Source organism: Alligator mississippiensis, chromosome 1, assembly GCF_030867095.1.
Source record: "Alligator mississippiensis isolate rAllMis1 chromosome 1, rAllMis1, whole genome shotgun sequence".
Classification (NCBI taxonomy): Eukaryota; Metazoa; Chordata; order Crocodylia; family Alligatoridae; genus Alligator; species Alligator mississippiensis.
This window is the reverse complement of record NC_081824.1, coordinates 465,192,272-465,215,011: the sequence shown is the minus strand read 5'-3', so window position 1 is coordinate 465,215,011 and position 22,740 is coordinate 465,192,272. Positions and strand designations below refer to the sequence as shown.

The following is a 22,740-nucleotide window of genomic DNA, read 5'->3' as shown; positions in this document are numbered from 1 at the left end:
TTGTAGAGGACAAGTGCAAAATGCCAACTACTACTGAAGTATTAACATCAAAGCCCAAGATGAATTCAGGGATAAAGCTTTTCTTTTTAGTGAAGATACAGAAAAGCATATATTTAAAATCAGCGGTAAAGTACTGTCAAATGCACAGTTTCAGGGTTTCACTGCTGTGTTCAAATACTCTTTGGAAGTAGAACAATTAATTACTTGGATCATTTAAAAAGGACTCAACATTTCTATAATTAGGATACTGAGTCCTGAGACCTAGTGCTAATTGCTCTCTGCTAAAAAAGGAGTGACTCGCATTTAATACCTGTTCTCTCATTCAAAGGCTGTGTGTCCTGGAAAACGTGCTCCCCTTTGGGTGGCACACAAACACCCTCTCACACCGGCAGCAGGCTGCTTGGTTAGCTAAGGAGTGGTGGCAAAGGACTGTCAGCCCTGTCAGGCTGAGGGATACAACTGCTCAGGGGGTCACAAGGATACGTAGGAGCTCCCTCCAGAATATGGAAAGCTCTGGGGAAGGAGGCAATGGCAGCTGGAGATTGCATTTTCCCCAGAAGTCCTTTTAAGAGAGAGTAGCATTGTCTGTGTGAGATGCACCTCAGGTACAAAAGGCTGGGATAGGAGAAGATAATATACACAAGCATGTGCTCTTTACCTGTCCAGGCAGTGTGCGAAAGGTAAACCTGAGTGATCAATCTGTGCCTTCCAGGACCAGGATTTCGAAAGTCCGCTGGTTTAGGATGGATTAACTGTGCCTGCCCATCTGGATATAATACCTAATGGAAGTAAAGAAGAAACCACCAGAAGTTTGTTCTTATTAATGGCTATTAAACAGAATTCGGCTGGAGATGTTTTGTCTGGCATTTCTAAACATATAATGGTGAATGCCAATGAGGGAATTGAATAGGGGATAGATCACTCTAGAAACATCCAGTTCAATACTTTCCCTCTATAGCATCTACTTCTAGTACTGTCAGAGACAGGATACTGAGCTAGATGGACCACTGGTCTGACCCAAAAGGCAAAAGTAGTTTTGGGATTCATCAATAGAAGCATTACATACAAGACACAGGAGGTTAGGGTATTATGTCTATGTTGTGTCAGGGTTGATGGTAGTCTTATGTAGAGTTTAGATCATGGATTTTATAGGATGGTTTGGATAGGGCTGACCCTGCCTCAGGCAGGGGATTGGACTACATGACCTCTGGAGGTCTCATCCAGTCCTACTGCTCTATGATTTTATTACACTTATGTTCTTAGTTTACTGTACCTGGAATTTATACATCGTGGTTGGCTTTTCTCACACTAACTTATATTCCCTACCTTCCTAACCTTGTAGCTAATCCTCTAGTTTTGTTGGCTACATGGTGGCCATTCCGGACTGTTGCATAGAAAAACATGCATTAAAACTGGCTTTCACCTCTGCACTACACACTGGGTTTCCCAGCCTGCAATGAAAATCTTTAGGGCTATACAATTTATTCTGCACTATCACAACTGTGTCCTTGGTTATGTTTTCTGTAAGTGACTAAATAGCAGGAAGGATATTTAAAATAAGGAGGACAATGTGCCTATATCTTTGTGTAAGCTTTCAAACAGCAACTTCTGCTCCCACCAGTTCATTCACCCTTCTGATGCATAGCGTCTAATATTTGTTTTAGCTTGTGCCCACAACATGCTTCCTGAATACAAAAAGCAGCATTAACCTGAAAAATTTACAATGACAGAGTGCCATCAGAAGGCTTGACCACCTGGAATTTTACATAGCTTACCCCAATGCCCTGATCTGTCCCATAAGCAGACGTGGACTCAAACCAAAACTTCTGTGGACTGTGCTTAAGTCAAAGCCTGTGTACTAGCTGCAAACTAGTACCTAAATAGATGCGTTTCTCAATAGGGTGTTACAAGATCCTTTGAAGGGTGCCACAAGGTGTGAGAAGATAAGCAGATAAGAGGAGGCTCAGGTTCAGTCCCTGTCCCTGCCCGATACCCTGTGTCCCATTATCCAACCCCTCTGGAAGGAGGTAAGCACTGTCATAAATAAGTTGTTTTTTTAAGTGGGCTGCTGCTCAATTCACAAGAGTTGTGGAGGGATGCTTTGAGTCTATTGAGTACTGCTTAAGTCTAAAAAGGTTGAGAGCCACTGATCTAAATGTAATGCCGTATTTAATCACAGAAAATAAACCCCTCATCAAAAATAAGCATAGCATTTTTGTAACTTAAGAATATTATCATTATGGTGAACACTAGGAGAAAATGCTAATTACTTCCATTATCCTTTAAAACAATCATTCATTACCTGAACTTTAACTGTGGTCTGAGGATCCTGCACATGTTCCAGAGTTGAATCAACATCCAAAGCCACAACTAACCCTGATGTGAACCTCAAAGGGTTATCAGACTCACCGGTAGGTTCAATGATATTTGCAGAAGCTTTATGGAGCTGGAGCAGTGGGAGAAAGAGACAATTATTCCAGCTTCTAACAAAGAATCCATTGTGTGTGAATTTTTTTAAATTCCTGACATTATCTAAAAATTATTCAAGCTCTTTATTTTTTTGGCAACAGTCCTGAAGACCCTGACATTTAGTATGAAGAAAAACGTCCCTCATGACTGGCCCATAAAAGGCTTGTGGTGGCCCCTCATGAAGTTAGTTCTGGGAACAGGTTGGAAGATGCCTCTATTTCGCTCCCTGTGGATTGCTCACCTGCTCTGGCAGAGGAAGGTGAAGGAAGGCGCTTTGTCGTAGCGTTGTTTGCAGGATTTTTACCACTTCTGAAGGCTTGGAGGTCACAAGCCTGGGCATCAGGTCTAGCAGCTTATCCACAAAACTGCCTTGCATGTGGGGGAGCTCAGAGATAAAACATCTGCGTGTATTAAGAACATAAGGAATGTAAATCAAAGTCATTTCCTAGGACTGTACTCCTTGGTTCTCTCAATGGTTCAGCTTTATCTGTTCAGCTTTATCTGTTTCAACTATCACAACAGGGCTGACATTGTAAAAGTGTCAGAATCAACAGACAAGCTTCAAGGTCAGCTGCAACATTAACAAAAAACCCACCTACTACTTACCCTATTTTTTTTGTGACAGGTTGTCACATGGATTCCCATTTCTGGTGCACACATGCACATGGGCACAAGATGGGATTAGTTTAGCCAGCAATTATGTTGGAGCCAGGCCTCCACCCTAGGGCTCCTCATACCCTCTCCTCCTCCCAAACTGGAAGCATAAAAGGGTTGAAGGCTTACCCATCCTTCAGTTCTTCACCAATGGGGGATCCAGCCAGAATAGGATCCAACAGCATCAGGGAAGAGGGGAGGTCCTGGGATGTATATGAACACCACACCTCTAAGGAGGAGGTACTGTGCAGTCACTGTTCTTGGTTCAAGCCATTACCCAGGGATTCTGTTCTTGCTGACTAGTGTCTCGTGACCTGAGTGTCAATCAGTGAGTGCCAGAAAGCCTATTTAATGATCGCAAGACAGCTCTGCCAAAGAGGAATTGGATCTTGATGTCTCAACTAAGAACATGGCCTGGATGACAGTGGGGTCTGGTTCCCATGCAGCTTCCTGCCAAATTTCTAAAACGGATATGCTGCTCAGAGCAAACAGATTTGAGCATGCTCTATTAGGGTACACACAATCTGCATTGGTGGATTTAACTTTGCTAATTCATGGCATGAGCTAATACAACAAACACCCATTTAGTTAATCACTAGGTGAATACTAACTTGAATTTCATCCTGTCAGCAAAAAGCTACAAACAGTTGGGGAGATCCTGAATAGTCTAACCCTACCAAGGTAATATGAAAGAATCCTAATTATATCAAGAGTATGCAATGGAGAATTCATAGGACCCATAGCTCATCTCTGGAGCTTGTGGCATGATAGCACTGTACAAATAGCCTGGGATCAGGAGAAGACAGTCTACCATTTCTTGTTCTGCTCTAAAGTAAACCAATCTGCTGGTGTACATCCCCAGTTGCACGAGGTGGTCTGCAAGACTGGGTCAACAGTCCATTCATTGTCCTTAACCCACTGAAATCAGCTATAAGATTTTGCATGCCTTATAGACAAATGCTACTCGTGTGATTTGGTAAAACATGCACCATGTCAGAGATGAAGAGCTCTGAACTACTCTGTGGCTGAATAAACGGAGAGGATTTAAGCACCCTTCACTATTCCCAGAAATGATGACAGGGTAAGGATGTTAAAGGCACAGTGGGAAGTCCCATGGACACAGCTGACAAAAATAATCCAATCTCAGGTGCATGTGCTCCAGAAGTAGCAGTCATATGAACAAGTACTTAAAAAGAATTCACAAAAAATACCAAAAGAAAGGTAAGCAATGCAAGAAAAGCTGGCACTAAGATACCAAAGAAAAGCTGGACATATACAACTCCATGGGGCCTGATGGGCTATGTTAAAAGCATTAGAGAGGAGTTGTCAGAGTATCAGGGGCCAAAAACTACCTTCAAAGTTTCTAACCTTCCCATTAACTACTACTCTTATAACCAAGGTTCGTTAATTAAAGAAATCAAATGAAAAACTGTGCTCTCAGATCTTCCCAGTAAAGCTGTACTTACATATTCTTTTTTCCAAGACCCTGATTCTATATCAGACAGCAGGAGCTTTATAACTGATTTCAACAGGTGCATGATCAGGCTTTTTATGTACAAAGCATACTGGTGCCATTTGGAGCTGCATACACACAGGTGAAACCAAATATCAAGCATGAAACTCACTGCATAGAGCTAGCAGTGCCTACAGCCCAACTCTACCTACTGCCCAACTTAATTCTAAAACAAAAATTAGGTATCTGAAAGCCTAAGATTAGTCTGACACGTTCTCTACTTAAGATAGCATAGAAAAAAAAGAAAAGTTTAAATGGAAAAGGAAAAGAGCAATGCAATTACCTCTGAAAAGAGTCCACTTCCTGTAAAAACTTTTCACACATCCCAAAAAGGGGTTCCACTCTGAAGTGAAGATGAATGGAAAATAAAAGGGAAATATTAGAGAGAAACTGGCTAGTCCCATAAACATTGTAAAGCTACATGGAAATTTTAGAAGATAGTACAGATAAGCAAAATCCTAAAGATAATTTGAAGCCACTGTGATACTACCACAACCCCTCCCCCACACTCCCCCCAAAAAACCCCAACGCTTTGCATTTACATAACAAATGAGCTCTCAGTGCCAAGGTGAAGTCCCCCATTTTATAGATGGGAAATTGAGAAGCAAATAGGTAAAATAACTTCAAGGCAATGGAGTACATTGGTAGTAAGCAAAAAATAAAAGCTCAACTCCTAGCTATCTTCCTACTATTTTACCCACACTCTACCAAGCTAAAATTACAATCCTTAAAATTACAAATACTTAAAAAGTCATTTAGAACTTTACTTACTGGAGTAATCAAACTAAACTTAATAAAATATGATCTGTTTTATTAAGATCATGCATGTTCCCAATCATGTTATCATGTTTATTAAGATCATCTTTATTAAGATCATGTATGTTCCCTATCACAAGCCCTGGTTCTCATGGAGGACTTCAGCCACCCTGACATCTGCTGGGAGGGCAAAACAGCAGTGCACAGGCAACCCAGGAAGTTTTTGGAGAGTATAGGGGACAACTCCCTGGCGCAAGTGCTGGAGTGGCCAACTAGGTGCTGTGCTCTTCTTGACCTGCTGCTCACAAACAGGGAAGAACTGGTGGGGAATGTAGTAGCAGATGGCAACTTGGGCAGCAATGACCACAAGATGATTCAGTTCAGGATCCTGAGGAAAGGAAGGATGGAGAGGAGTAGAGTAAGGACCCCGGATTTCAGAAAAGCAGACTTTGACTTCCTCAGGGAACTCATGGGCAAGATCCCCTGGGAGGCCAGACTGAGGAGGGGAGAAGAGTCCAGGAGACCTGGCTGTACTTTAAAAAAGCCTTACTGAGAGTGCAGGAACAAGCCATCCTGATGCACAGGAAGATTAGCAAGTATGGCAGAATCATAGAATCACATTTTAGGGAGGAGGTGAGCAGCCAACAGTGGTGACAGAACAGATTAGGGACTACTTAGAAAAGCTGGACATATATAACTCCATGGGGCCTGATGGGATGCACCTGAGGGTGTTGAGGGAGTTGGCTGATGAGATTGCAGAGCCACTGGCCATCATCTTTGAAAACTCAAGGTGATCAAGAGAGGTCCCAGATGATTAGAAAAGGGCAAATGTGATGCCCATATTTAAGAAAGGGAAAAAAGAGGATCCAGGCAACTACAGACCAGTCAGCCTCACCTCAGTTCCTGAAAAAATCATGGAGCAGATCCTCAAGGAATCCATCTCAAAGCACTTGGAGGAGAAGAGGGTGATTAGGAACAGTCAACATGGATTCACCAAGTGCAAGTCATGCCTGACTAACCTGATTGCCTTCTATGACAAGGTGACTGGCTCTGTGGATGCAGGGAGACCAGTGGATGTGTATACCTTGATTTCAGCAAGGCTTTTGGTATCGTCTCCCACAACATTCTCACAAGCAAGCTAAGGAAGTACGGGCTGGATGAATGGACTGCAAGGTGGATAGAAAATTGGCTGGAGGGTTCAAAGGGTAGTAATCAATGCCTTGATGTCTAGTTGGCAGCTAGTATCAAGTGGAGTGCCCCAGGGGTTGGGGCCTGGGGCCGGTTTCGTTCAATGTCTTCATCAACCACCTGGAAGATGGCATAGAGGGCACCCTCAGCAAGTTTGCAGATGACACCAACCTGGGGGAAGTAGTAGATAAGCTGGAGGATAGAGCTAGGATTCAGTGACCTAGACAAATTGGATGATTGGGTCAAAAGGAATCTCATGAGGTTCAACAAGGACAAGTACAAAGTCCCGCACTTAGGACAGAACAATGTCATGCACCAGTACAGACTGGGGGTGACTGGCTGGGCAGCAGCTCTGCAGAAAAGGACCTAGGGGTTACCGTGGACAAGAAGCTGAACGTAAGCAGCAATGTGCCCTTGTTGCCAAGACTAATGGCATACTGGCCTGCATTGGTAGGTGTGTCACCAGTAGGTCAAGGGAAGTGATTATTCCCCTCTATTCTGCACTGGGGAGGCCACATCTGGAGTACTGTGTCCAGTTTTGGGCACCCCACTACAGAAAGAACGTGGACAAATTGGAGAGTCCTGCAGAAGGCAACAAAAATGGTTAGGAGGTTGGGACACATGACTTGAGAGGCTGATGAAACTGGGCTTATTTAGTCGGAAGAGGAGACTGAGTGGGGATTTAATAGCAGCCTTCAACTACGTGAAGCAGGGTTCAAAAGAGGATGGAGTGAGACTGTTCTCGGTGGTGGCAGATGACAGAATAAGGAGCAATGGTGTAATTTTCCACCAAGGGAAGCTGAGGTTAGATATTGGGTAGAATTTTCTTAATAGGAGGGTAGTAAAACACTGGAGCAGGTTACCCAGAGAGACTGTAGAGTCTCCATCCTTGGAGGGTTTTGAGACCCAGCTAGACAAAGCTTTGGCCGGGATAATCTAGTTGGGGATGGTCCGGCTTTGAGCAGGAAGTTGGACTAGATGACCTCCTGAGGTCCCTCCCAATCCTAATAGTCTATGATTCTGTAATGATCAAAGTTATCTGCATGATTAAATATCTACCCAACTGGGACATAAAACACCTGTTGCAAGAAAAAAAGATTAAGCAAAACATCACTTTTCTTTCCCTTATCCCTTTTTTTTTTTTAAACAGAAAAGACCTGTTGACCAAGTTTATGATGGAATCCTTTAACAATACTAATGTGAAACTTTTCTTATTTAAATATGTCTAAAAATAAATGGCATGCTATAAATTTTCAATATCTTCATTTATGTATTTTATAAATCAGTGTGTCATAGACAACTCAAATCAAATGATTTGTGCATTCCAAGCTATTTTATAATTTGATTTTGTGCTGTGTAGCTGTACAAGTTCTTTGATTAAATCTTTTCATTCTTAATATACATTCTTTTAACAAACAGTTATTTACATCTTTGCTGTTTTCAGACATGGGAGGACCTGGCTACTGACCAACTCCAATGGCACCGTAACCTCAACCACGTAGCTGCCCATTTTGAGGTAAAGCATCTTTCCCTTGAACCAGAGAAGAGAGAGTGGAAGAAGGAAAAGGAGAGGAAGCCTGGCTTATGGCCTACCCTCCCCTGTGGAAAGACCTGAAACTTCTGCAGATAGATCTGTGGCTCAAGGATTGGACTCTTGAGTCATCTCAAGACCCATCAATGAGTCGTGGTAGAAATCCTTCTTGAATTGAGGGATTGCTGACAATGACAACAATGACATTTTCAGCCACATGCAAGGGAAGGAAGCTATTACAGTTTTCCTTTCAAGAAGCCCCATCTCCTTGATTATACGCAATTCTTACCCTCTTGTGGTACGTGCAGTCACTATAAGCTGTAACGCTTTTGCTTGCAGTCTCATGTGATGAATAATGACCACTTGTCTATTTTCCACTCCACTGTACATGAACTCCATTTTGTAAGTTTCTTCCATAATCTACAGTATAGACAACATGGGATTAATTGATTATCAAACTGTTAGGGGTTCGACAGGCGCAGTCATCGATTCTACTTCTTCTGCCTTTACTGAATAGTATATTATTCCACAAGTAGCCCCCATTATTTCAGTGGAACTATACCCATGGAATGAGGTAGAGATCAGAATGCAATATTTTACAGTTAGGGCCAAAATCTGGAACCAACTTCCCAGGGAAATGGTCCTCGCCCCTACCTTGGGCAAATTCAAGAGGAGGTTGGATGATCACCTGTCTGGGGTCTTGCGAACCCAGCATTCATTCCTGCCTGTGGCAGGGGGTCAGGCTGGATGATCTGTTCAGGCCCCTCCTGACCCTAGCTACTATGATACTATGATGTACTACCTAGCAGGCATAAGGGCATCAGAACCTAAATCTCCGTGTAAATGAAAGAAATACAATGCACAACCCTTGTGGAAACAAGCATTCCTCTATCTATGTTTCTCCTGAATCCGGTCTTCCTCGCATCTACATAGTAAGCTCTTCAGGACAGGATACTCACTAGCCACACACTATATTACTCATGCTAGCCTGCTGTATCAGTCTAAGACAGTGACTCTGAACCATGGTACCATGGGACCCTGGGGTCCCTCGAGATCCTTTCAGAGGTGCCATTTGGTCTCATCCAATATTTGCTCTGTTAGGTGTGCAGATGTGATTCACAAGATAAACTGAGAGATTTCAAATAGGAATCCAGTGTTAAAAACATTCTGCCCTGTTGTAAGCTTTGAGTTCTTTGCAACCGAAGACTTGCCATGGTATTTTTCTGTAGTTAAAAACTGAGCAAAAACAAAGAGCTTATCATTTCCAAGGGGTGCTTTGAGCCTGCAAAGGTTGAGAACCACTGATCCAAGAGGTAAGCAGCAGAAGGTAGCAGACTTATGCATAAATCCAAAGAGGAGGGTGCTTCAGATCTGAAATAAGTGATTTAGAGTCCTTCAATTCAACAGCACTAGGCTGTATTAACAGAAGTATCACTTGCAAATCAAGGGAAGTGATTCTTCTGCTCTATTCAGCACTGGTGAGATATCATCTGGAGTACTATGTCCAATTTTGGACCCCATTCTAATATTATAAAGGCCGTAGTCTGCTTGTCCGTAACACTTTATTCACGCTCCAATTGATTGTCTGAAACAACCAGAGTGCTCCAAGAGATCCTGGACAGGAGGCAGAGGTGGGGCGCACCATGATGGTGGGGACAGAGTGGGCAAGGCCAATACCACTGGCCTTCTCTAACAACCAACCTTACAGTCATGAAATAATTCACATCCCATTTTAAGTGTTAACTACACCATACAAGAGGGGTGCACTGATAAAGATTTTTTTGGCCAATACCGATGGCCAATTATTAACCAGCCATATCGGCCAGTACCAATCCGATAACCCAGGGGTGGGCAAAAAACAGCCAGTGGAGGGGCTTTATCTGGGCCTGCAGTGTGTCCCTCGATCCCGCTTGGCACAGGCACTATCAGGTGGAGGCACATCCTGCCTCCCCCTGGGCATGCAGAGGGGTTGGGGCAGCTCTGCAGCTGGACTGCATTTCTAGGCAGACCAGGCAGTGGCAGCTTCCTGCATCTGCCGCCACTGCTGGCCCAAACCCTGTGGCAATGGTGGGGACCCACGCTGCACAGCCCCGACCCTGCGTCTGCTCTGGGCTCACCTGCTCACACTAAAACAGCAGCAGCAGCCAGGCAGAAACTATTGCTCAGCGCAGTGGAAAAGTGCCCCCATCCCCCTTGCTGCTGCCCGCTACTCCCTGCTTCAGCTGCCCAGCCAAGGCATTGGGCTGCCCTGTGGTTCTGCTGCTGTCACTGCCACCTCTGGGCTGCCCCATGAAGCAGCGATGACAATGCAGAGCAGATGCTGGGCAACCCTGCACGGGCTCCAAATAGCTGTACCAGTGAGCACTGGGCAGCAGTGATGGGGAAAAGCCATATTTCCCCAGTGCTGAGCAACATTTTCTGCCTGGCCAGCACTGCTGCTGCCACAGTTTAGTGTAAGCAGGTGAGTCCGGAGCAGGTGCAGGGTCAGAGCCGTGCAGCGCAGGTCCCCACCAGTACTGCGGGGCTGGGGCCAACAGCAGCACCAGGTACAAGAAGCTGCCGCCGTCTGGTCTGCCTAGAAAGGATGTAGCAGGTGGCAGGACATGCTACAGGTGGGAGGTATGGAACAGGCACAGGGCATGCTGGGTTGGAGCTGTGCCTGGGTTCTGGCTAATCCACTCCTACTGGGGTGAGTCTGGAGTGGACACAGGGTGAGACTGGGCGCTGCTAGGGAGGCACTGCAGGGCGCACAAGCACCAGGCTATTGTAGGGTGGGGGCAGGTGCTAACCAGCTCAGGGGACGCACACAGGGGTCCCATGCACACCCCACCACTCACAAACCCTCCCCTGCAAACCCCACAACCACATCCTCCCTCACATCCCCCCACACCCTTCCACACAAGCACTGCCCACACACCCATGCGCCTCTGACAGGGATCCCACTCACTGCTATGTACCCACACCCCCCGCCCACGCACACTCCATTCCCACCCCCCACACATACCCCCAGCCACCCTCTGCCTCCACACCCCCAACCCCATACCCACTCACACACCCATCCATACATCCCCACAAACCCCCATACCCACCCACATTCACATCTATGTGCACAGCCCCCAAAAAACCCCACACTTCCCCCCAGATCCCCTGCAATATACATGAGTAAGACTTCATTTTGAGCTATTATGCAATCACCTCTATATACATAATGAAAACACACACAAATCAGGAAAAAAATATTTTAAATAAAATTAAAATATATTATTGTGGACATTTGATTTTTAGTATACAACTTGGTTTTTTTTCAGTTGCAAGATGGCAAACCTCCTTCCCAAACACTACTTCCAGGGCAAGAGGAGGGACATCAGGTGGCAAAGGTCACAGGTTAGGGGGTGGGACTTCCACTTAGCAATCATGGGCAGGGCACCTGTCAAGGGGCAGGGCTGCCCTTGCAGCCCTCGACAGCTCACCAGAACCCGTTAAGCAGCCCTCCAGTCAAAATAATTGCTCACCCCTGCGACAACCGATATGCAACCCAGTAGCCTGGACAGAAGCATCCAGCCAGCAAGCCTCTGTGCGGGGTGAGGGCAGGCTGCTAGCTGCAGGCTCAGGGCCAAGGGCTGCACCGGCTTCTTCCTGGCAGTGGGGCTGGGCCAAGGCTGTGCTTGGGGTGGGCGGAGCCAGAGCTGGGAGAGGGGAGCCACATGGTGGGCTACAGCCACCCAAAATTCCTTACAGCCCTCCCTCCCAGCACTACCATTGCCCACCCTGAGCACAGCCCCAGCCCAGCCCCACTGCCAGAAAGAGGCCAGCGTAGCCCCCAGGTCCAAGCCTGCAGCAGGCAGCCTGCCCACGCTCTGCGCACAAATACTGGGGGGGCACATTCCCCCCCACCCTCCCCCTGGGTACACACAGCAGCAAGAGCCACCCCCTCCAACCCCTGGACAAGCCACCCACAGCTCTGCCCTGTGCCCCACCCAAGCCAGACAGCACCATCCCCTGCCCCGATCTACTCCCTCCTTCACTGTGGGGACCTCAATTGGTGCCTCCCCTTCCTCCAAACAGATTTACCAGCCAAACACTGCTCTCCAAGCTGCCAGGCTACATTCCTGGCCGCGTGCATGCATGTGCATGGCATTTATCGGTGACATTATTGGCCACATTGGCCATTAAAGCCAATTCCCGATAATGTCAATTTGCCTAATTTTACTATGTAGACCAGTGATTCTCAACCAGGGTGCCATGGCTGTCTAAAGAGGAAGGAGGAACCACAAGATCTCATTAAGGCTGCCTAGTTCCTGTACAGAGAAGTAAAAGCTCTCTTCCCCTATCTGGCTTAGAAGCTCGATTCATCCCTTTCACACTTCCCATGCTCCTGGAACCAGCAAGAGGAGCTTGGGGGTCACTGTTGGTACACAAGACCTCACAGGGGAAACATTAGCAGCAAGGGCCACCTTCATCCCTCAAGTACAGACTGAAGGCAAGGAGGGGACACAATGGAAACAGCATAGCATGGCAGGGTTAAGCCCTGCCCCCACTACCCTCAACTAGATCAGTGGTTCGTAACCTTTTTAGTCTCAAGACTCCCTCCATCTCTTTTCTGAATTTAGACTAACTCGATGATTCTCAATGGGGCTGTTGCAAAATTCAGAAGAGTTATGGAGGGTTGACTTGAGCCTAAAAAGTTTGACAGTCACTGAAATAGAGGAAGATAGGTTTATGTAGAAGAAAGAAGTACTTGAGTTAAAGGTAGCTAGCTTCTCTATAAATCAGCATTTCACACTGAACTCAGGTACTGGGAAATGACATGATAGGAAAGGCTCCCTCTCTTCCTATTGGCTGCTAAGTGATCTGTAGGTACAATGAGAAGAAATATCAGCCTCCCTGAGGATGTGCTGCTGGGCAGAGCTCCCAAGAAAGATATTGCAATTAGAGAAAGATTTACAAGGCTGATAGACGTTTGTTTCCTCCAGTCTCTGGGGGCAGCCGTCTACAACATAGAAGGCTCTGACAGACAGAGATAGCTACCTCTCGCTACATTTTAATTAACTGCAGACTGCGTGCGGTCAATATTTTTTCCCAGCAGGTCGACACACTCCTTGCTAGCCTAGGTTTGTTTCCAGATTGTTAAATAGCTTGCTTTCTTGTCCACTTTTATTTAGGTTCTCCAGCTTGGGGGGTTTTTTGCACATGGTCACCATTGTGATTGCAGCTGTAGCCTTTGTTGACTCACAGATGGCTCTTATCCACACTAAACATGGGCACGAATCAAGGTTTGGTTTTGGATTCACAGTTTTCCTAAGTTCAGATGTTCAGTTCAGTCTCAAACCTGAACTGAACAAAAAGACTTGTATACCTCAGGTCCAGCTCATAGACAATGACATGCACTCCATCTCTAAAGCAGTCATGGATTCTACATTTCTAGCTTTCACCACTGCTCCACTGTCATTTAAGGCACTTTTAAAACTGGCTGTCAGTGCTTAAAATACAGACTGTCACATATAAGGGGGCTGGAGCTGAGCTGATCTTGCAAGCTGAATCTCCAGAAGGCCATCAGAATCCCTTATCAGTCTACCCAGATGACTATCAGCCTCAGATACAACTGGAATTAAGTCAACCACCTAGCTATATCTTTTGACATTGACACAGAACTTCTAATTTTCAGCTATCAGTTTAGTTATACTGAAGAAGTACTCATAAGCCTAAAATCTTGGATACGGTTAATTTCTCATAAACTATCACTTGATTACCTGCTACTTACATAATTATTTTCTAAATCAGCATCCAGGCAATAAAGTATCTCTCCAATTATCCAGGAGTCAGGAGCAAGTAAAAAAACCCTCATGTTTGGCTCATCTTTTACACAATTCACATGGCTTTTGGAATCCAAGATTACTGGCATTTTTCATTTATGTAGGAGTGTCATAGGCATAAGGCACAAAAGAAAAGGTCTCTACCCAGAGGACCTGACCCTGGAAGACATGGCTTCAGTCTCACCTGTCTTGCTGCTGCTGATGCCAATGCATTCTGCTTCAGGTACAGAGGAGCTGCCACATTCCACAGTTTTTCCTGAAGGGCCTACAAAAAAAAACAAACAACCAAACCAAACCATGGACAGTTCATAATTAGCTAATACACTCTAGTGGGAATACGAAGAGCTCAATAGATTTAGGAACAAAGACTAGATAAGCTTGGCGTTCTTCCCATACAACCCCTCTGTGCTGGTCCAACAGCAGCATTGGCTTTCTTCTTCCTCAAGAATGTGTCAGCACCATACTGTGGTGCCCTCAGGAATAAAAATATGGTGGGGTCACAGAACTCCAGATTTCAGGCACTAAGAGCCAACCCCAAAAAAATTCTCAGCTCCAGGTATCCCAGAACATTCGTCCATGACTCCACCCCCGCAAGAGGCCAAGATGATAAATAAGCACTAACAGCAACTCATTAATTAGAGACAGCAGAAGTAAGAGGTAGCAAGGCTGATGTTCTGCCCAGACCCACTGCCTCCATCCCACCTCCAAACTCTTTTTCCTTTCCATATTGCTGAACAGGAATTCCTAGGAAGCCGAGTTTCAGAATACGCAGAGTATACGCACCATCTGAATTAGCTCTCAAAATCCTGGTCCATCACCTCCAAAAAGAAGGGAACACCTATAGTTCTATGTCAGGAACCCTGTCAGCCCAGAGAGACTGGGAAGGTACGAGCCACTTCTATTTTGTGGAAGATAATACCCTTTCCTGACATAGTATTTTCCAAATGAAAGGGGTTGGCTTGACACATAAGGGTTTTCACTTTGTAATCTATTTAGGAATATAAATGGTTTGGTGTTTCTGAACTGCTTATGGTTTTTATCCAAATTATTACGATTATTATTACAACATTTTTCTATGTGATCAAACTTCTCATTTAAGAACAGTTCCCTTGCCCAAGCCTCCCAGTTCTTACAAACAAAGCAACACGTCTTTGCCAGAAGCACAAGAAAGTATCCTCTTAGCCCCTGTGTACCTGTTCACTCCAATTACCCTCTTCCTAAAGAAGAACGAGTCTCAAAATGACTCCCAAATCCTGATTTTCTGCATGGATAGCACATGCTGCTTCTGCAAAAAGTTGCTGAGTCAGCAACTGAATAGCATATTAAACTGTAACTGTGCTTATGTAGAATATCTTTGGAGTGAAAATGAGTCAAGGACTTGCTAGCTTGGTATAAGAAATTCCAACTTGTAAATTCACCCTGAGCAAAGAAGCTGATTTCCCCCTAACTTTCATAGCAGCACTGTATTTCAGTAGGCAGTCATGCTAGTCTTCTGGGAAACTGTTTACAAATTATTCATGCTTTGCATTTATATAGGTCACCTTCAAAGCAAAAAAACCTAATTTTCATATCATCCCTAGAAGCCTGGTAAGCCTCCTTCCCATTTTGAAGACTGGAAAATGAGGCAAAGAGTACAAATTCCCAAATGCAACAAGAACATGACCTGGTTATCAATAATGGCTCCTGATGAATCAGTTTACCTGCTGTTATTTAAAAAAAATGATGGGACCACCTTTCAATAACACAACTGAAATTGGGCTTGCCTGAGTCTGAAGTATCGTTTCTACAAAGGTGCTAAGGGTAATTTTCACCCACCACCAGTTCAACCAGTTTTAAAACCAGTTCAGCAAAAGTACTTGCTGACAGCCATGAATAGGAAAATGTAAATTTCCTGTTGAACAAAGCTTCTCAGTGATCTTGTCTGCACTCACATTTCAGCCAGTGTAGCTGTACTGTGCAACCCCTGGCACAGACACATTTTTTACACTGCAGATCACAATGCAGACCTCACATGCCAATGTAAACCAGGTATATACACGAGGAAGTTATGAATGCAGCTGTACTGGTGGATGAAATCAGTGTAGACAAAGTATAAAGATGATTTGCCAAAGCCACAGTGGGAAAGCAGTGTCAGAGCCGAGTTAAAAGCTCCCCAGTCCCAGGCCTGTGCTTGGAGTACCACTGCATCTGAGACTACACTGTAAATCAGTTTCCTAAAGCAGACCTTAGGAATAGTTTGATCCACTAACAGGGAGAAAATGTGAAATGTGCAAGAGTTGCTTAGCATGCCACTGTGAAATGCAACAGCCAGTTACAACAGGATTCCAGCTCTCAGAAATGCAGAGGAAGCCAAACCTTGATGAGAAGCAGCTGACACCGAAGGTAAGTTGCAGTGAAGTCTGCCACCCCTGCCAGTTCTGACTGCAGTTCTCCAAGCCTCTGGAGGTCACTGGAGCAGAGACAAGAAAAAGCAAATATCACTTTCATGATGATGATGAAAATAAATCACCATAAATGGCAAATCTCAATGCATTGCAAATCCTACAGCAGTGGTAATTCTGATGTTACCTACTCCTGAGCCTTGCCTCTGCCCAGCCCCACAAGCAGCGGTAGGAAAACAGAGTACAGATCAGCCTGCACCTTGGGACCTGCTCACTTCTCTCCTCTTCCTGAAAGCTGACACGAGCACAGCAGGAGAGGCAGTTAGTCTGTCAGCCTGCATTACTCTGCAGCCCTATGGGAACTGTATAGTGTAGCAGCTTCAAATTTAACTCAAATGCTTCAGATTTTTTCAGAGCAGCAAACAGTCCATTTGTGTTAATCAGCTGGGAAATCTCACTGCTGGTACTGGCTAAAATAGATGGGTTTGGAACATGCTGGGCTCATGTAACCTGTTATATTTGAAATATAGCTGCATTTTTAAAACGTGGTTTACTTTGAAAGTCTGATGTACAGTCTACAAGATATGGTTATATAATGTAATACATAACAAGTAACTACTTGAATACCAGTGGAGCAGTAAGCCATGTTGCCTCTCAGAATAAACTGGGCAATCTAATAGAACATGCAAGCTTTTACTGCTCCAGCTTTTGTGACATTTTAAACCAAATCTAGGTTTCTAGCAAGAAAACATCTGTCTCCAGTTCCATAGAATTCCAAGGAATAAACAGAGTCCATCTCCTTGTCATTTGTTCTGCATTCTGCTTTGCAATGTATTATTTTCAGACTATCTTTTAAATCAGCATTGTGGTTCCTTGCTTGACCCCTACAGTAGGCATCTTATAACAATAGGTTGCAGTGGCTTCATTTTAATTAAACATGCTGTACGTGAAATAGTTCCCAGCTTAAGGCAGTACTAAACGTGCCATTTGTTTTGCCATTTGCTGTCAATTTGTAAAGACTCTATAAGAATCCCAGTCTCTGCAGCCATGAAGGATCCTTCCCACACAAAGCAGCAGCTCCTTCCTTAGACACAGCCACATAAATCCAACTTGGGGTGCACAGAGCCATTCACGCCCACCCTTGCCATTTTAGAAGAAAGAACCACATACTCCTTGTGGACCATTCCCTGTGTCCTGCTCAATGAGTGCTTATGTTCTGAGTGGGGGAGAGCTGCTTTCTAACTAACAGTCAGCCAGAAAACTCCTCCTCCTGTGCTTTGACAATGCAGTTAATGCTCATTTCTATAGCAACATTAATTAAGCTTCAACACCCTTGCAAGGCAAGCAGAGTTCTGAATCTGCAGATGGAAGAACTGAGGCAGAGGTTAAGCAACTGGCTAAACTGTTTCTCTCTTCCTCACCCCCACCCACATGGCCCATGCTCTAACCACTAGCAAAACTGCTGCAGTTAGAGCTGGAAGTGAGAACCAGGAAGACATGCCACTTCACTGGGCCTGTACATGACTTCTCTACCTAATACTAATGGCAAGGGAGGAGGGAGTCTTCTACTACTTCTTCCCTCCTTTCCCCCTACCCAATAGTCAGGACAGCAGTCTCTTGTACACCCCCAAAAGCCTTGTATTACAATCAATTGTTTTAATTTGTTCGTGGGGGTTTGGGAGAGGTGGAGATTAATCAATCCGGAGATGAAATGGGAGAGGCAGCACAAAACCTCTACTTCCAAGCTCTACTGCACCTGCATCTAGACTAAGGCAGGCTGCGGGGCACAACAACTTTGAAAGTCAAAGATCATCCCCAAAATAACTGTACTGGGGGGGAAGGGCCAGACTATTCAATTACACTGATTGGTGGGAAGAACGCCCACCGGAAGTGCTACTTCCCCCCACCTCTCCACCCCTTATGGGCATTGATCTCTGGATTTTGTGGCAACTAAAACTGGACAAGCAGAGGTAGGGATGCAGACCTTAGGGTCAACCTAAAGGTTTCAGACAAACAGAAGAAAACTCTGAAGACATCTCATCTGCCTGTATACACAACATGGCCACTCTAAATACACGGTAGCTGCTTAGTTTCCATGCCATGGGGTGGGGAACACCCATTACATTTCATATAACCCAAGTACTGTTCATCAAATTATTCTCTCCAGCAGAGAGCTCAGCCCTTAGAAACTGGGAAACTAAACAACAGTACTGGGAATCAAGGAGCTATTTCATAAAACCTGGGAACTGGTTTCCTGTCCCAAGAGCCACTACACCTTACCTTATGGTGAATTCGAGCAGTTCCTGTGTGCCCTGTGGGTCCAAGTGCTGAAGATTGTAAACTCGCTCAAGACTCTGCTGCAAGAACTGCTGGGAAGGATCTTCATGTGGTGTAACACTCTGGGACACAGGGGAGGACACCAGCTTTCTACCTGGCAACTGAATAAAAGGAAACCAAAAAGTCTTAAGTTCGGATAACAGGATCTCAAAACGTGTCCAAAATTAAACAAGACGACCCCAAAGTGAGAACTTCAACACTTTTTAAAGTTCAGAATAGCCTACAGTTTCATATCTTTGTTGCATAACACTAGTTCCCTCTTGCCAAAGGTCTCAAGTACAAGACAATTGAAAACTTCAACACCTCTGAGGGAAACATCGCCCGCTTACAGAGAGGAAGAAAGTAAGGCTAAGTGACACTGCCAAGATCACAAAGTGAAATTCACCCCTGCATGCAAAGCAGGTGCGCACAGGGACCCACTTAAGGCCACCTGCTGTCTCAGGACATAAACAAGCAGGAATGCAATCAAAATCAATCAGAAATAGTTAATTGTGCACACCATCCACATGACCTGAATTTCACCAAGTCACAGGCAGAGCCGTGAAGATCTCAGGAGTCCTGCCTCTCAGTCTCTTTTTCTAACAACTAGTCAACATTGCTTGTCACAGGAAAAAAAAAAAACCCCTGACCATTCTCTCAGACACCGTAAAATATTACAAAACCCACACTGTACTTATTTCATGTTTTTTTGCTGCTTTTACAATACAAATGCAAATACTCACCCACCTAAAGGAAATAAGTGGTTAAGGAAGGCCAGTATTCTTTAAAAAAGAAAAAAAAGTGAGGAATACCTCCACTAAATATTCACAGCAATCAAGAAAATGAGTGGTTATTTCCAACACCAAAGTGCAAATCAAGGTGACTAAACTTACTCTCAATGGAGGGACAAGATGAGAGAGACTGTCACGAAGATAGGCATAGTGCCTAAAGGTGTGATCTGAGAACAACGCTGGCATTGTTGGGCAAGTTTTAGCAGCGTTAAAAATGAGGACAAGAACAGCAATATCTAATTTAATTGTTAAGGAGAAAGGGGGGAAAGAAAAAGGTGATTTTAGATTCTTCAGAGAATGGCAATTTAAAAAAACACCGACACTTCCTTGCCTGAAGAGTATTTATGAAGTTCTGTACAACAAGAATGCTGAGTAATAATCATCATCATCAACAGTTGTCTGACCAAGTAAATGTGTGATACAAAGGCACTAAATGTTTCAGTGTGGTCCACAGACTGGTGCATCATCATACTGGTGAAGCCGAGAAGCAATGGAAAGGAAGAAGGCAAGGGTACATGCTATACACTGCGCTACATGGATACCATGACTGAACACTGACTGCAGAGTGACTCCACAGCCTAGAAGTCAGGACACTTATGTGAGAGCTGGGACACCTGGATTCCAGCCCCATATCCAACGAAGATTAGAGATTCTTACCCAAAGTGGAACAGCTCTAAAGAGGCTCACAGCACCCTGCCTCCAAACACCCTGTGGCCACAGGGGCTAGGGCAATCTTCTGGGAGTTGGAAGGAGGGAATCCAACTTGTTTCCCCTACAGCCTGCATGAATGCCCTAACCACAGGTTGGGTTTAAAAAAAGTTTCTCCAATACATTTACTGTTTGGTGAATCTACTCCCAGAACATCTTCAGCTGAAACTCACTGACTAATTCAATGCAAATTTGCAAATGATTTGGTTGAAATCAAAGACACATTTTGCAGAGAATGACTTCTTCACCAACAAAGCGCATTACTGAACTTTACTATGGAGTTCCTGGCTCCCAGTTCTGTGTTAAGACCAACACCTTCTTCTGACGCAGGAGTTGTACACACAGTCATTTGGGGAGAACTTGTTAACCAACCTCCTCTGAACTCAAATAAGAAAAAAAATATACAACCGAAAGAGTCTTCTTCCTCTAAGTTCTTCTAATCCTGGATCAAAAGAAGTTTCAATTTATTGTATTTAACTGTCTGGTTAGGTATAAATTCTTCTCTGAACTCATTTCAGATTCCTTTCATTTCCCTTGGGAAATGAAACTTTTCTCCGCACATATTGTAAACAATATCATGTCTGCAATTAGACAAGTGAGGAGGATAACCAATAAAAAAAACTGTATTTTATATTCCATGTTAATGATGATGATGATGACAATGGTAACTAATTCTAGTGCTTTAGATGTTCCAATGCAAACAGTGACTAAGCATGTTAATTTGTAAACTTAAATTAGAATTTAAGGATTTGTTAAAGAAAACAGAGGCCCAAAGACCATGAATTACAGCACAAATGGACTTCAGCCACCTCTGAATGAAAGAAAGTAGCGAACCAGTGGAATCTACAACAGTGAAATAAGGGGAAGTTTTGGCAAAGGTCCCAAACACCCCCCTCCTCAACAAAAGGGTTAAAGGAACCATACACCCTAACATCAGCACTATGATGGTTTGACCTGATGAACTACAAATTTCATGGTACCCAGTTTATTCCTCTGAGGCATAACAGGCTAATTAGAAGCAGCTGGGATTTAAAAGGATGGTTCCAGGTAGCCTGGTTATTTGAAAACCTGATCCACTCTTGGATGAGTAATAAAACTAAATGGCATAATAAATTCTGAAAACAGGATTTGCCCGCTGTAGGCTTTCAGGAGCGTAACAAAATTTGAGAATTAGACAAATATGTACAAATTCGAAGTTAGCACAACCATTTGACAGTACAAAAAAAAAAAAAAAGATACAGGCTGGGTCATCCATATCTGGCTCTGGCGTGTCGAAAAACGGGTGTGTACTCAAGAGCTCTGGGACCAGTGGAAGCACCAGAGTTGGATGTCTGCTTCCCAAGAACTTCAAGCATCTGAAAATGCACAGGCAAGAACACTTTTAAACGAGGGGCCATTTAGCAAGACGTACAATATTGTGATCTTTGTCTATGTTATTTACTTATACTGCAATAGCACCCAGAGGTACCAACTAGAACCAGGAATTACCCTACTCTGAAGAACAGTCTTAAATATTTCATTAATAGTTTATGAAGCTTAACAAACCGAAAGCATAACTAGAAAAAACACAATCCAAAAATATAACTAGAGGGAGAAAAAAAAAACATCAAGCAACAGGCAGTAACCATTTTGGGGCAAGAAACTGTCTTACTACATGTCCCTAAAATACCCGGCATATTTTGGGGCAATATATTATGGAAAAAGTCAAATCCTAAATACTAGCAAATAACCACCCCTCCCTTTTAATTATTATATATATTTTAACAATAATGCAAGGTACAAGCCTATTAGGAAAAAAGCAGTTAAAAGAAATACATCTAAGAATCCCAACATTTCCATTTCAATCCAAGGGCTTGATAGGATTATGTCTTTTGTTTCTGTTTATTGCTCATCTTACATGAAAGACAAAACCCAGATGTTCATCATAATGCTCAACTAGAAAAAAACCCTGCATACAACAGGATAATAACCCATAACCAATATATTTGTCAATTAGTATATGATGCAAAAAGTCAGAGGAGTATAACATTAATATTCAATGAATTCTTAAGTTACCAGAAAAAAAACCCAAAACACTCACACAACAAACCATAAAACGATTATATTTAAACTTATGAATAAAACTAATCTACTCTGGAAACCTTGGGAATACTCTGAAGTGACTACTTATGATAAGGAAGTGATCAGTGGAGTCATCCTTAGTGGGATTCAGCTACATCAGGGGTAGGCAATTATTTGGGTGGGCAGGCCACTTAAGGAATTCTGGTGACCTGCTGAGAGCCACAACTCCCTCCCCCTCCTCACCCCTGGCTGCAACCAGTGTGGAAACCTGAACCTGCCCTCAACTTTAGCGTGCCCCCCCCACTTCTGCAGCACGAATCCACCCGTTCGTAGCTGTAACACATCCCACCCCTTAAAGTCCAGACCTGGCAGCTGCCAGCCATGCCTACAGCTGCCCAAATGTGGCCATCAGCTTCCAGGTCAGGGCTCCAGAGGGAGGAGGGTGCTGGGTGTACTACGCCTGTGGGCAGATTCATGCTCTGCCATGGGTGGCAGCTCTGGCTGCACAGCACCATGCAGCTACTAGAGCCAGAGCCACCACCCCCTGCAGGCCAGATCT

The 22,740-nt window shown here is 44.2% G+C and overlaps 1 protein-coding gene across 3 annotated transcripts in view; it reads right to left on the bottom strand.

Moving 5' to 3' along the window:
• INTS4 (integrator complex subunit 4) overlaps window positions 1-22,740 on the bottom strand; it is a 52,802-nt gene that overhangs the window by 6,966 nt on the left and 23,096 nt on the right. For all 3 annotated transcript variants that reach the window (XM_019493589.2, XM_019493590.2, XM_014606596.3), the window contains exons 13-22: window positions 21,360-21,475; window positions 19,515-19,648; window positions 18,586-18,743; window positions 16,280-16,373; window positions 14,109-14,189; window positions 8,401-8,531; window positions 4,920-4,979; window positions 2,711-2,870; window positions 2,303-2,446; window positions 659-779 (exon numbers count right to left, since the gene is read on the bottom strand). In XM_019493589.2, coding sequence (XP_019349134.1) covers window positions 659-779; window positions 2,303-2,446; window positions 2,711-2,870; window positions 4,920-4,979; window positions 8,401-8,531; window positions 14,109-14,189; window positions 16,280-16,373; window positions 18,586-18,743; window positions 19,515-19,648; window positions 21,360-21,475 — 1,199 coding nt within the window. The remainder of the gene's footprint in view (window positions 1-658; window positions 780-2,302; window positions 2,447-2,710; window positions 2,871-4,919; window positions 4,980-8,400; window positions 8,532-14,108; window positions 14,190-16,279; window positions 16,374-18,585; window positions 18,744-19,514; window positions 19,649-21,359; window positions 21,476-22,740) is intronic.